At 30.0% G+C, this 14069-nt stretch overlaps 1 protein-coding gene across 1 annotated transcript in view; it reads right to left on the reverse strand.

Annotated features, from left to right (window-relative positions):
* neb (nebbish) overlaps positions 1–13245 on the reverse strand; it is a 252883-nt gene extending 239638 nt beyond the window's left edge. The window contains exon 1 of the mRNA XM_065500159.1: positions 11830–13245. Coding sequence (XP_065356231.1) covers positions 11830–13245 — 1416 coding nt within the window. The remainder of the gene's footprint in view (positions 1–11829) is intronic.
* Between the last annotated feature and the right edge of the window lie 824 nt (positions 13246–14069).

Here is a 14069-nt window from a genome sequence, read left to right on the forward strand (position 1 = left end):
CCCATTAGGACTAGATCGAGCACAATTTCAAAATTTAACCATTTTTTCAAAATTTCAATGTGCCCCTTTTAACAAAATGTGAAATTTCACTATATAAAAAGTCAAATTACTCTGATCTGAAATATATTCTGAATATAAGGTGAATATAATAAAATGTGAAATTTCACTATTTTAAAAGTGTAATTACTCCGATCTGAAATAAATTCTAAATATATGCTAAACAGTTCTGAACTCTCTGAAGTAATGGCATTCCACCGTATTAGGGCAAGATCGAGCACAATTCCAAAATTTAACCATTTTTTCCAAATTTCCATCTGCCCTTTTAACAAAATGTGAAATTTCACTATTTTTAAATTAATATGAAATAAATTTTGAATATAAACTGTACATTTCTGAAATCAAGCCTTTCCACCCTATTATGACTAGTTTTACCAAAATTTTGAATTTTTTAATTTTTTTTCATGTCCATGTGTCTCTCATGTATCTGGTATAAAAATACGCTAAAAGCAAAGAAATCAATGTGTGTGAAGTTAGCTCCGTTTTTTAACATTACCTATGTTAATATGTAAACTAACATAACTCGTACTCAAAGACTGTTAGGTTAACAGAACTGCATTATTTTCAGCTAATTTAACATTTTATGATTTAAAACCAAAAAAAAATGGTTGTACCTAATAAAGGCCTGCACAAGACAACATTTTGTAGAAAAATGTCTTACTTCAAAATTTGATGCTTTGTTTTGTTGTGTCGACGCGCACATCGTGTTGTTCAATGTCATCGCGCCGCAAAAACCATGTTGTACCATGTCATCGCGCCGCGAAAACCGTGTTGTGCCATGTCATGTCTATAACTATTGATGATGCTGTTGTTATGTGTGGTAGCTTGAATTGAATTGATGTTAACAAGTGTCGCATTGTTAGGCAGAATAAAATTGCATAGCAGAATGAAATTGTACATAACTGCTGAACTGTGAAAATCTGAGAACTATTATTATTTAGCATTATATATTTTTTTTTAAATATTTAGAACAAATAATATAAAGATTTTTAAAAAATATAAATAATAAAGTGTAACACAGGAAAAAGAAATTTATAATTGGAATGAATTTTTTAATAAATATTATTAATCGAACATGAATTTTTTCCAAACTTTTTTCATTCAGAATAAGAACATGTTCATAAATATTATTAATTTGTACATGAAGGAAATTTTTAATTTTTTTACACAAATTTGTTGCTATTTTATAATAAATTGCATTATGTAGTTAAAATATTTTTGTATAATATCCCAATATTGGCCAATATTTCTAAATGTATAGAAAAGTCTGAAACGTATACATATTTTCTCATTGTATAGCTGAAAATCATAAAAAAATTAAATATTTTCCAAGAAAAATTTCAAACATTTTTGAATAACATAAATATATACTAGAAAATTTAAATAATTTTGTTCAAGCCTTCTAGATTTTATTTGAAAACAAAAAATAGGAAAAAAAATTCTGTGAAGTTACGCAATAAATGCCCTACACTTTTTCTTCAAATCGTTGGGCAGTTGCTTTTGTTCCATTGGATCATTTTCGTAGATTTATATTTTTGTAGCAATTATGCCGCGAACGATTCAGAGACACTTCATTAAATTTAAACACGTTTTTACAACGAGTAATAAACACGTTTGTCTTTAATATCATTAAATATATTATAAACTTCACCGTTAAGGATTTATACATTAATTTAATTTTCTTTAATTAAACACCGTCTAATAGGCCAATTGGCTTTGTTCATGAAGTTTTATTTTATTTAGCAATGTAATTATTAAATGTCCCGTTAATAATATTCGAGCGGTTGTACCTAAGTTAGGTAGTATTTAAAATATGTATGTGAAACACATTACATTTTTAATTTCATGAAAATTATTGGCATTTTATGGCTTATATTCCACGTATTCCTTTTTAAGTAATAATATAACAGGTAATATTACTAAATATTGTAAAATTTTCCAAAACAACATTGAAAAACCCATTGGTGTACTTTCGTATTTTTATTTTGACCTACTATACAATATAAATATAAATTTCAGTTGTATTTTTATAGTCAACTAGCTTGACTCGGTGCGCTTCGCTAGCCCTGTCGTAGTAAAAAAATATATAGCCTATTGACGCTTCCCAGTAAGGATCTATCTACGTTCCAAATTTCAATAAAATCGGTTCAGCCGTTTAGGCGTGATGCTCAAACAAATAAACAAACCAACAAACTTACAGACATTTATATATTAATATAGATTTTTTCTTATTGCACACAATAAATACTACAAATGAATTGAAATCATCTCATACAAAAAAGGCCTCATACATGATTTAAATGACTTGAAATTATTTTCCATGTCATCCATGCATCTGTTAATTTTTTTAATGTTGTGTGTGTTGCAGTGTTGCCACTTCATGTGTAATTACACATATTGTGTGTAATTTTAACTTGGATGTGTAGCCCATGTAATTCATGTGTAATTTTAAATTCCAATTATATCCAAAATAAATGTCTTTTATCTATATATGTATGTCTTTTATCTATATTTTGGATTTTAATTGAATGAATTATGGATTGTTCAGATTTCAAAACCGACTGAAATAAATATGTACGTTTATATGAGGGAATAGCTACTATCCTATATCCTCAGTATAATGGAATTATATGTATGAAGATATGAATCTAGTTTGAACTGAATTAACATTAAGGTTTGCAGAAAAATATTATAAGTTATTTGGAGATTGCTACGTTTGGTTTTCCAAGTGGACATTTCGCCGTTTGTGATAGTTTTGTTTGCGTAATATTGGTAATAGAAACTAAATTTTGGTTTATATTAAAGACTTTTAATTCCAACATAAAAAAAAAAATATAAAACAACAAATAGTATTCAATAACTATACATTTTTACAAGTTATTAAAAATTGTTATTGGAAAAACGTTAATTTTCAAGATAACCCAAAATCGAAAATTTGTATTTTTATAATTTTAAATTGTTTATAGAATAAGGGTAGCGGTATTTACAGATAACGATATAAACTATTATATCGGTAACGGTAATTGCAGTTATTTCGGGGTAACGTTAGCCAATCTTAACAGAAAAAACCAGAACGTAGGAATTTGTGTGAGAAATTTTTTTTTACAAATTGTTACTAGTTATTTTTTTACCCGTAAGAACTGTTTTGTGTTTATGCTATTGTCTGTCTGGTTCCTGGTGTGTTTTTAATAATAAACAATAAAATTGACTTACTATTTACTATTTTGGAAGCTTTATTTCAAATTTATAACTACAAATTTTAAAAATATAAACGTTACAAGATTTTACTGGTAAAGTATTTACTGTGAAGGAAAATGGTCAGAGCTATAATTTTTAAACAAATACTAAAAAATATTTATCTTTGAAACTGAAAACAAAACTGATTTCAAAGCACTTTATATAAAATAGGAATAAATTCAAATTCGAAAGCAAACAGTGTGCTATTTTTTAAATATTGTTAAATTTTTAATACAAATGTAACAATTTCCAATGGAATAATCTCCGAATGAACATTGATTAATATTTGTTAAAAGTGTATTTGGGATTGACATATTTGACTGATCTCAAGAATTCATTAAATTAGAAAAGTTCATTAAAAAAAGAGATTGCTAATCTTCTTTTAATATCCAATTCCTGGATAAATTAAAATCACCGCAAGTGAAAATTGTCCATTGACAATAAAGTGAGCGTATTTGGTCCAAACTGTGAAAAACCTTTGATATTCATGACAATTTTAGACAATTTCTCCTATTGAAATCACGAAAATTTATTTACATGTGTAATTTTTTCTCGTATGTGTAATTTAGGTATGAGGATGTGTAGTTTATAATTTTCTTGGTGGCAACACTGGTGTGTTGTGATGTTGTTAAAATGATGCTGCGTTTGTTTTTTGTTTTGATATACATTGCCTTTGCGTGTTGCTGTTAAGTAGGTAAAAGCAGTGTTTGTATTGCTTGCTTGAAATTAGCAAAAGCACCTAAAAAAATGCTTTGCTTACAGTTTTTCAGCAATTGCGCCCAAGCTATAACAAACAGCAAAAGTAAAAAAATGGTTGTTAGCTTATAGTGGTACAGTGAGATGTTATCTGCTTGCGCAGGCAGTCACAGCAATTAAATTCTCAAATGCTGAAATGCTGTGAGCATTTCAGCATTTTTGTTTTTTCCTATGCTTTTGCTGCGCTCTTTCACTTGGAAATAACTGCTTAAGGTTTTTTATTAATGTTCAGAAATTGAATGTGTGTTTGCACTATTCTCTTTGAATTAAAGTATATTGTGTTTGGACTTCTCATTCTGTTGGCAAATTTTTAAGTGTAATCTGTTGTTAATAAAATTGTTGTTGGGAGGCAGAATTAAAATTTTAGAAAAATAAGTTATATAATTATGTATGTATATACTTATGTATTGAAATAAAGGCCCATTTGTTCAGGTGTATAAAATATAAACCCCTTTAATACCAATATCACAAAACAAGAGTTTTGTTCGAAAAAAATGGCTTTGTAATGTTATTTTTTTACATTTATTTTTAAAATTTCTTGATTTGTGAAAAAAAATTACAATTACTTTTGCTTAACATATGAATGAGAAATAAAAACACCTTTCAAAGAGAATGGTGCAAACACACATTTAATTTCTGAACATTAATAAAAAACCTTAAGCAGTTGTTTCCAAGTGAAAGAGCGCAGCAAAAAGCACAGCAAAAGCATAGGAAAAAACAAAAATGCTGAAATGCTCACAGCATTTCAGCATTTGTGAATTTAATCACTGTGACTGGCTGCACAAGCAGATAACTTCTCACTGTATCACTATAAGCTAATAAGCAGTTTTTTATTTTTTGACTTTGCTGTTTGACTTTGCTTGTTTATTTTCTCGTAGTTGTAGTTAAGCAAATAAGTAAAACTGAAACACAGTGAAGCAAAAACAAACTCTGGGTAAAAGAACATAACATGACATGACAAAAGCATCATGTGGCAATTGTCTTCGTGTTAAACAATGCAGCTTGTGCAGGTCTTTAGTACCTAACATTCAGTTTAAATATATAATAATAAATTTTTTACAAATTAAATATTTATTTATGAACTATCGTTGATATCTTTGCTTTTACCATATTTTTGGACCAGATACATGAGAGACACATGAACATTAAAAAAAATTAATAAATTCTAAAATGTGGTAGAACTAGTCCTAATAGGGCGGAAAGACCAGATTTCAGAAATGTATAGTTTATATTCAAAATTTATTTCATATTAATTTATATTAATTTAAAAATAGTGAAATTTCAGATTTTGTTCAAAGGGTCACATGAAAAATTTTAAGAAATGGTTAAATTTTGGAATTGTGCTCGATCTAGTCCTAATACGCCATTACTTCAGAGAGTTCAGAACTGTTTACCTTATAATCAGAATTTATTTCAGATCGGAGTAATTTGACTTTTAAAATAGTAAAATTTCACATTTTGTTAAAAGGGTCAGATGGAAAATTTTAAAAAATGGTTAAATTTTGGAATTGTGCTCGATCTAGTCCTAATACGGTGGAAAACCATTACTTCAAAGAATTCAGAACTGTTCACCTTATATTCAGAATTTATTTCAGATCGATGTAATATGACTTTTAAAATAGTGAAATTTCAAATTTTTTTAAAAGGGGAAATTTGTAAAAAAAATGGGTCAATTTTGGAATTTTGCTCGATATACTCCTAATAGGGTGGAAAGCCATTGATTAAGAGAGTTCAGAACTGTATTGCTTATATTCAGAATTTATTTCAGACCGGAGATATATAATTTTTGAAACAGTGAAATTTTACATTTTGTTAAAAGGGGCACTTGGAAATTTGGATATATTGAACGTGTAGTGCCCTAAGATTCTTAGCAAATTTTAACCGATGATTTCTGTTTTTAAATTCATGAAAGGCTTTTTTCGGACAATACGGCCGTTGAACCCTACTTCGTCTGAAACTGTATTTCCAAATTGAGCCTTGATTTTTTTAACAATACGGCGCTCTTCCATCTCGGTAAGCTTTTTTGGCTACCCAGTTTGTTTTTATATTTTTGATGTTAATTAATGTGTGTTTCCCAATTTTACAAATAATTTATGTAAGTATGCCTTAAATTTTATGGTAAAACTAAAAAACCGAATATTAATGAAGCATGCATTTCAGTATTACATTAGTTAATTATTTTTTTTATAATAGATTAGTTAAAACCAATTAGTGGAAAGTGAGCTCTAAATACTCAGAAATACTAAATTGAAAATGCTAATGTCTGATTAGGCGTTTGTTGAAAATAAGTGTTTTGATTGTTGCTTGGCATATGTTGAGTTAAGCTGTTATTACATATTTAAAAATTGACATGTCAAGTAATTAAGCCAATTTGCAATAATCGCGTATCTTTAGTTTGGCTCTTATAACAGCCCTCTTATTATGTGGGTGAAGTTAGCTACGAAAGTTAGCTCCGTTTTTTAACATTTCTATGTTAATGTATAAACTAACATAGCTCCTACTCAAAGACTGTTAAGTTAACAGAGCTGCTTTATATTACACTCAGTAAACATTTTATCAATAAAAACAAAAAAAAGGGGTTTACCGATCATTCAGCTTTAATATATAATAACATTTTTTTTGGATAAAAAAAAATAAATATTTATTATGAACAATCGTTGATATTTTTGCTTGTACAGTATTATCTCCTTTTGAAATCCGAAAAATTGGCCAAAAATGGAAAGGTGCTCCTTATCTACTTAATGGGGTCGAAAGCCATGTAGTCATAGATTTCAGAACTGTATTGCCTATATTCAGAATCAGTATAGCATTTTTGCAGGAGCATTTTCAAAATTATGAAATTGTGAATTTTGTCATATAAGGATTTTTTGAAATCCGAAAAATTGGCCAAAAATAGAAAGGTGCTCCTTATCTACTTAATGGGGTCGAAAGCCATGTATTCATAGATTTCAGAACTGTATTGCCTATATTCAGAATCAGTATAGCATTTTTGCAGGAGCATTTTCAAAATTATGAAATTGTGAATTTTGTCATATAAGGATTTTTTGAAATCCGAAAAATTGTCCAAAAATGGAAAGGTGCTCCTTATCTACTTAATGGGGTCGAAAGCCATGTAGTCATAGATTTCAGAACTGTATGCTTATATTCAGAATCAGTATAGCATTTTTGCAGGAGCATTTTCAAAATTATGAAATTGTGAATTTTGTCATATAAGGATTTTTTGAAATCTGAAAAATTGGCCAAAAATGGAAAGGTGCTCCTTATCTACTTAATGGAGTCGAAAGCCATGTATTCATAGATTTCAGAACTGTATTGCTTATATTCAGAATCAGTATAGCATTTTTGCAGCAGCATTTTCAAAATTATGAAATTGTGAATTTTGTCATATAAGGATTTTTTGAAATCCGAAAAATTGGCCAAAAATGGAAAGGTGCTCCTTATCTACTTAATGGAGTCGAAAGCCATGTATTCATAGATTTCAGAACTGTATTGCTTATATTCAGAATCAGTATAGCATTTTTGCAGCAGCATTTTCAAAATTATGAAATTGTGAATTTTGTCATATAAGGATTTTTTGAAATCCGAAAAATTGGCCAAAAATGGAAAGGTGCTCCTTATCTACTTAATGGGGTCGAAAGCCATGTATTCATAGATTTCAGAACTGTATTGCCTATATTCAGAATCAGTATAGCATTTTTGCAGGAGCATTTTCAAAATTATGAAATTGTGAATTTTGTCATATAAGGATTTTTTGAAATCCGAAAAATTGGCCAAAAATGGAAAGGTGCTCCTTATCTACTTAATGGGGTCGAAAGCCATGTATTCATAGATTTCAGAACTGTATTGCTTATATTCAGAATCAGTATAGCATTTTTGCAGCAGCATTTTTAAAATTATGAAATTGTGAATTTTGTCATATAAGGATTTTTTGAAATCCGAAAAATTGGCCAAAAATGGAAAGGTGCTCCTTATCTACTTAATGGGGTCGAAAGCCATGTATTCATAGATTTCAGAACTGTATTGCTTATATTCAGAATCAGTATAGCATTTTTGCAGCAGCATTTTCAAAATTATGAAATTGTGAATTTTGTCATATAAGGATTTTTTGAAATCCGAAAAATTGGCCAAAAATGGAAAGGTGCTCCTTATCTACTTAATGGAGTCGAAGCCACGTATTCATAGATTTCAGAACTGTATTGCTTATATTCAGAATCAGTATAGCATTTTTGCAGCAGCATTTTCAAAATTATGAAATTGTGAATTTTGTCATATAAGGATTTTTTGAAATCCGAAAAATTGGCCAAAAATGGAAAGGTGTTCCTTATCTACTTAATGGGGTCGAAAGCCATGTATTCATAGATTTCAGAACTGTATTGCCTATATTCAGAATCAGTATAGCATTTTTGCAGGAGCATTTTCAAAATTATGAAATTGTGAATTTTGTCATATAAGGATTTTTTGAAATCCGAAAAATTGGCCAAAAATGGAAAGGTGCTCCTTATCTACTTAATGGGGTCGAAAGCCATGTATTCATAGATTTCAGAACTGTATTGCCTATATTCAGAATCAGTATAGCATTTTTGCAGGAGCATTTTCAAAATTATGAAATTGTGAATTTTGTCATATAAGGATTTTTTGAAATCCGAAAAATTGGCCAAAAATGGAAAGGTGCTCCTTATCTACTTAATGGGGTCGAAAGCCATGTATTCATAGATTTCAGAACTGTATTGCTTATATTCAGAATCAGTATAGCATTTTTGCAGCAACATTTTTAAAATTATGAAATTGTGAATTTTGTCATATAAGGATTTTTTGAAATCCGAAAAATTGGCCAAAAATGGAAAGGTGCTCCTTATCTACTTAATGGGGTCGAAAGCCATGTATTCATAGATTTCAGAACTGTATTGCTTATATTCAGAATCAGTATAGCATTTTTGCAGCAGCATTTTCAAAATTATGAAATTGTGAATTTTGTCATATAAGGATTTTTTGAAATCCGAAAAATTGGCCAAAAATGGAAAGGTGCTCCTTATCTACTTAATGGAGTCGAAGCCATGTATTCATAGATTTCAGAACTGTATTGCTTATATTCAGAATCAGTATAGCATTTTTGCAGCAGCATTTTCAAAATTATGAAATTGTGAATTTTGTCATATAAGGATTTTTTGAAATCCGAAAAATTGGCCAAAAATGGAAAGGTGTTCCTTATCTACTTAATGGGGTCGAAAGCCATGTATTCATAGATTTCAGAACTGTATTGCCTATATTCAGAATCAGTATAGCATTTTTGCAGGAGCATTTTCAAAATTATGAAATTGTGAATTTTGTCATATAAGGATTTTTTGAAATCCGAAAAATTGGCCAAAAATGGAAAGGTGCTCCTTATCTACTTAATGGGGTCGAAAGCTATGTATTCATAGATTTCAGAACTGTATTGCCTATATTCAGAATCAGTATAGCATTTTTGCAGGAGCATTTTCAAAATTATGAAATTGTGAATTTTGTCATATAAGGATTTTTTGAAATCCGAAAAATTGGCCAAAAATGGAAAGGTGCTCCTTATCTACTTAATGGGGTCGAAAGCCGGTGCAGTGAAATAAGGCCATAGGTAATAAGGCCATATGGCCTTAGGGACTTTCTCCTCCATGGAACGCGGCAGGCGGCTTCGCTAAATAAAGCCTTTCTTGTAAATAAATTATTAAAAAATACTTTTTTTTTTGGAGTGGATGTTCCTTAATTTTTGATTGAACTTTCTTTTTTTGTCAAATTAAATAAATCATTTAAGCAAACAAAAAATTTTCTAAGATGCAATAATGCCATAATGGCTTTATTTCACTACCTCGGTGGTAATAAAGCCATATGGTCTTATTTCTCAACGCAATGTGCAATAAGGCCATATGGCCTTATTACCTATGGCCTTATTTCACGGCACCTCGAAAGCCATGTATTCATAGATTTCAGAACTGTATTGCTTATATTCAGAATCAGTATAGCATTTTTGCAGCAGCATTTTTAAAATTATGAAATTGTGAATTTTGTCATATAAGGATTTTTTGAAATCCGAAAAATTGGCCAAAAATGGAAAGGTGCTCCTTATCTACTTAATGGGGTCGAAAGCCATGTATTCATAGATTTCAGAACTGTATTGCCTATATTCAGAATCAGTATAGCATTTTTGCAGGAGCATTTTACTGATTCTGAATATAGGCAATACAGTTCTGAAATCTATGAATACATGGCTTTCGACCCCATTAAGTAAATAAGGAGCACCTTTCCATTTTTGGCCAATTTTTCGGATTTCAAAAAATCCTTATATGACAAAATTCACAATTTCATAATTTTGAAAATGCTCCTGCAAAAATGCTATACTGATTCTGAATATAGGCAATACAGTTCTGAAATCTATGAATACATGGCTTTCGACCCCATTAAGTAGATAAGGAGCACCTTTCCATTTTTGGCCAATTTTTCGGATTTCAAAAAATCCTTATATGACAAAATTCACAATTTCATAATTTTGAAAATGCTGCTGCAAAAATGCTATACTGATTCTGAATATAAGCAATACAGTTCTGAAATCTATGAATACATGGCTTTCGACCCCATTAAGTAGATAAGGAGCACCTTTCCATTTTTGGCCAATTTTTCGGATTTCAAAAAATCCTTATATGACAAAATTCACAATTTCATAATTTTAAAAATGCTGCTGCAAAAATGCTATACTGATTCTGAATATAAGCAATACAGTTCTGAAATCTATGAATACATGGCTTTCGACCCCATTAAATAGATAAGGAGCACCTTTCCATTTTTGGCCAATTTTTCGGATTTCAAAATATCCTTATATGACAAAATTCACAATTTCATAATTTTGATAATGCTCCTGCAAAAATGCTATACTGATTCTGAATATAAGCAATACAGTTCTGAAATCTATGACTACATGGCTTTCGACCCCATTAAGTAGATAAGGAGCACCTTTCCATTTTTGGCCAATTTTTCGGATTTCAAAAGGAGATAATACTGTACAAGCAAAAATATCAACGATTGTTCATAATAAATATTTATTTTTTTTTATCCAAAAAAAATGTTATTATATATTAAAGCTGAATGATCGGTAAACCCCTTTTTTTTGGTTTTTATTGATAAAATGTTTACTGAGTGTAATATAAAGCAGCTCTGTTAACTTAACAGTCTTTGAGTAGGAGCTATGTTAGTTTATACATTAACATAGAAATGTTAAAAAACGGAGCTAACTTTCGTAGCTAACTTCACCCACATCCTCTTATTTATGAAAATTTATTTCGTGAAAAATAACAATAACAACTAAAGTCATTATAAGCTATTTAAACAAAATAAAATATAATTGACTGTTTTCTTAAGTATATTTTGGCGCTTATTGTAAATGCAATAGTCTTTCTTAGGACTTAAGCCAATATGTTTCTAATTAATAACTTTTTAAATAAGAAAGTTAGGAAGGTAGGGATTTCACGTATACATACAGTTCTATTCTACAGATATATACATTTAAGTAAAAAATAAACATTAACAATATGTCATTATATTTATTGAGAATTTTCGGATTTTAGAAAAAAAATAGTGCTGGTTATATGTTAACTTTTAGTGATACTGTCGGTTAAAATATTTTTTGTATGAAAACTCAGTGTAACTTTAGAGTAAAACATAACTGTGATAATGGGAGATAGAGAGATAAATCTATGCCTAGAAATTGTAAGGTTTTTTTAAATAGTTTAAGATAACTCTGGGTATGGTACTCACCCTTAAAAGCCAGGTAAGAACACTTTCTCTGTATGGCACAAACACTGAACTATTGTTACTATTTCGATCATCAGAAAGTGCAGATATAACTTTTCCTAATGTAAGGAGACTTTTATTTATGTGTACACCTTCCCGAATTCTTTCACTACTCGATCCACTTATACGTTCGCTGCCAGCTAAGTCTACAAGACTTATTTTACTGCGTCGAGATTGTTGTATTGGATTGGATTCCTTGCTTTCATTGGCGTCCAAGACCGATAAATCTGTATGACTTATTTTAAGCATAATGTTAAATATTGAATGAGAACGAGAGCTTTTATCATTCAATCCAGTAGCAGCAGTAGCACGCTGTGAGTTACCCACTATTAACCAATTTCGTAAAGCCTCAAATGAATCCACTGGATGTACACTTAGATCAACAACGTAAGGACCCCATATAGGATGTTCTCGTACTTTAAGGGCTTTTCTCTTAATTTTAGTAGGCGTTCCACCCAAAAGTCTGCCGTTTGTGCTGTTTTCCATGTCATGTGAAACGCAAAGCAAATCATGAATTTTTTCATTATATATTTCAAAATAACTAACTTCGACTTCAGCATGAAACTTGTCTTTCCCATTATGTATGTACCGAAATAGTTCATGACAAAATCTTGGAATTATTCCTGCATCAGGATTTAGTTCAACACTATTTTCTGAATTATCAAAGCTTCCGAATGTATCAATGCCCATCATACTGTACGATTTTCCAGAGCCTGTTTGGCCATATGCAAAAAGACAAGCATTGTAGCCTTCAAAGGCTCGTATAATTAATGGTTGAGCTGTTTTTAGAAATACTTCCTTTTGATTCGCATAATCTGACGAATTGGGATTGCAACTGGAGAAAATATGATCGTATGCAAATGAGTGATTGACACCTGAAGAAGCATCAGCACTGGCGCCAACCATTACTGTTACTTCATGACTATTAACCACAATTACATTTGATATTGAAGGAAGCAAACACTCCTTGGCGTTCAATGGTCTAACACGTACAGCAACAATTAAACGAGCTTCACCATCGTTGTTCTTTCGACTGGTATTCATAAGACATTGCTTAGATTTCTTTACAGTTCTTACACTAATTGGAGTTGAGCATGCATTTGCACTACGAAACAAGGATGAGGGGGTGTAGCAGGCATTAATAACAGGATTCAATTTCGATTTGCAACGAGTTGTAGATGGCGATAACACTGGATATTCTTTCATTAATTCTGATTCATTCAATTCATGTTTAACATTATTGATATTTGTATTTAATCGCTTCTGTGCACAGCTTAGTAGAACACCATCTCGCAAAGTTGTCTTGCCATCACTACATACTGATTTACTATTACTTTTTAACACTCCATTTGGAGACATATAGTGACGTGAGTTATTCATTGTACAAAATATGTAAAAACCTTCCTTCCTGAAAGATTTATAAAAAACGTACCGCGTTAATATTTGAATTTACAAGTTTAATAAGATTGTCAGTGTTCAAATTGCCGCATTCATAGTCATGGTTCCCAGATTTTTTTCGAGACTTATCCCCAAATTTAAATTTTTCATCCCCGAAATTCCTCAAAAAACAGTTTGTGGTATCCCAAAAATCCCCAGCGAAAATACCAGTTTAATTTTAATTCATACATATTTATATGTACTTTATTTGTTCTACATATAATAATTTAAAAAATTAAATTTATAATATATAAAGGTTATTTATTTAAAAAAAAATTAAAAATTACACAAAAAGTTGTATTTTTAACAAACTATAACCAACTGTAAGAGAACTCAGAATGTAATTTTCCATTTAATTTTGAAATGAATACAATTCTTTATATACATTTAAATTTCGGATTTTATTCCGTAAGAAATACCTTGAGACCAATATTCAATTATGGAATTATGCTTTTTTTGCAGTTTTATTTTTTTGGCATTTTTAACGTTACAAATTCTTCTTCTCAAACTAATATTCACGTCTATTAATAACAAATAATAACAAGGATTGCCAGTATAAAATGTCAAATAGCATATTGTTGAAATGTTACGACTTATCAGACTTAAAGCTCAATGTTTTCTTACGATATTAAAAAATCCCCAAAACATACAATATTTCCCCAAATGTTCCCCATATCCCCAAACCCAATTATTTATCCCCATTTACAAAATAAAATCCCCAATTTGGGGAAAAATCCCCCAATCTGACAACACTGTTCATAGTGCTT

This window comes from Calliphora vicina, chromosome 2 (assembly GCF_958450345.1).
Source record: "Calliphora vicina chromosome 2, idCalVici1.1, whole genome shotgun sequence".
Taxonomy (NCBI): Eukaryota; Metazoa; Arthropoda; class Insecta; order Diptera; family Calliphoridae; genus Calliphora; species Calliphora vicina.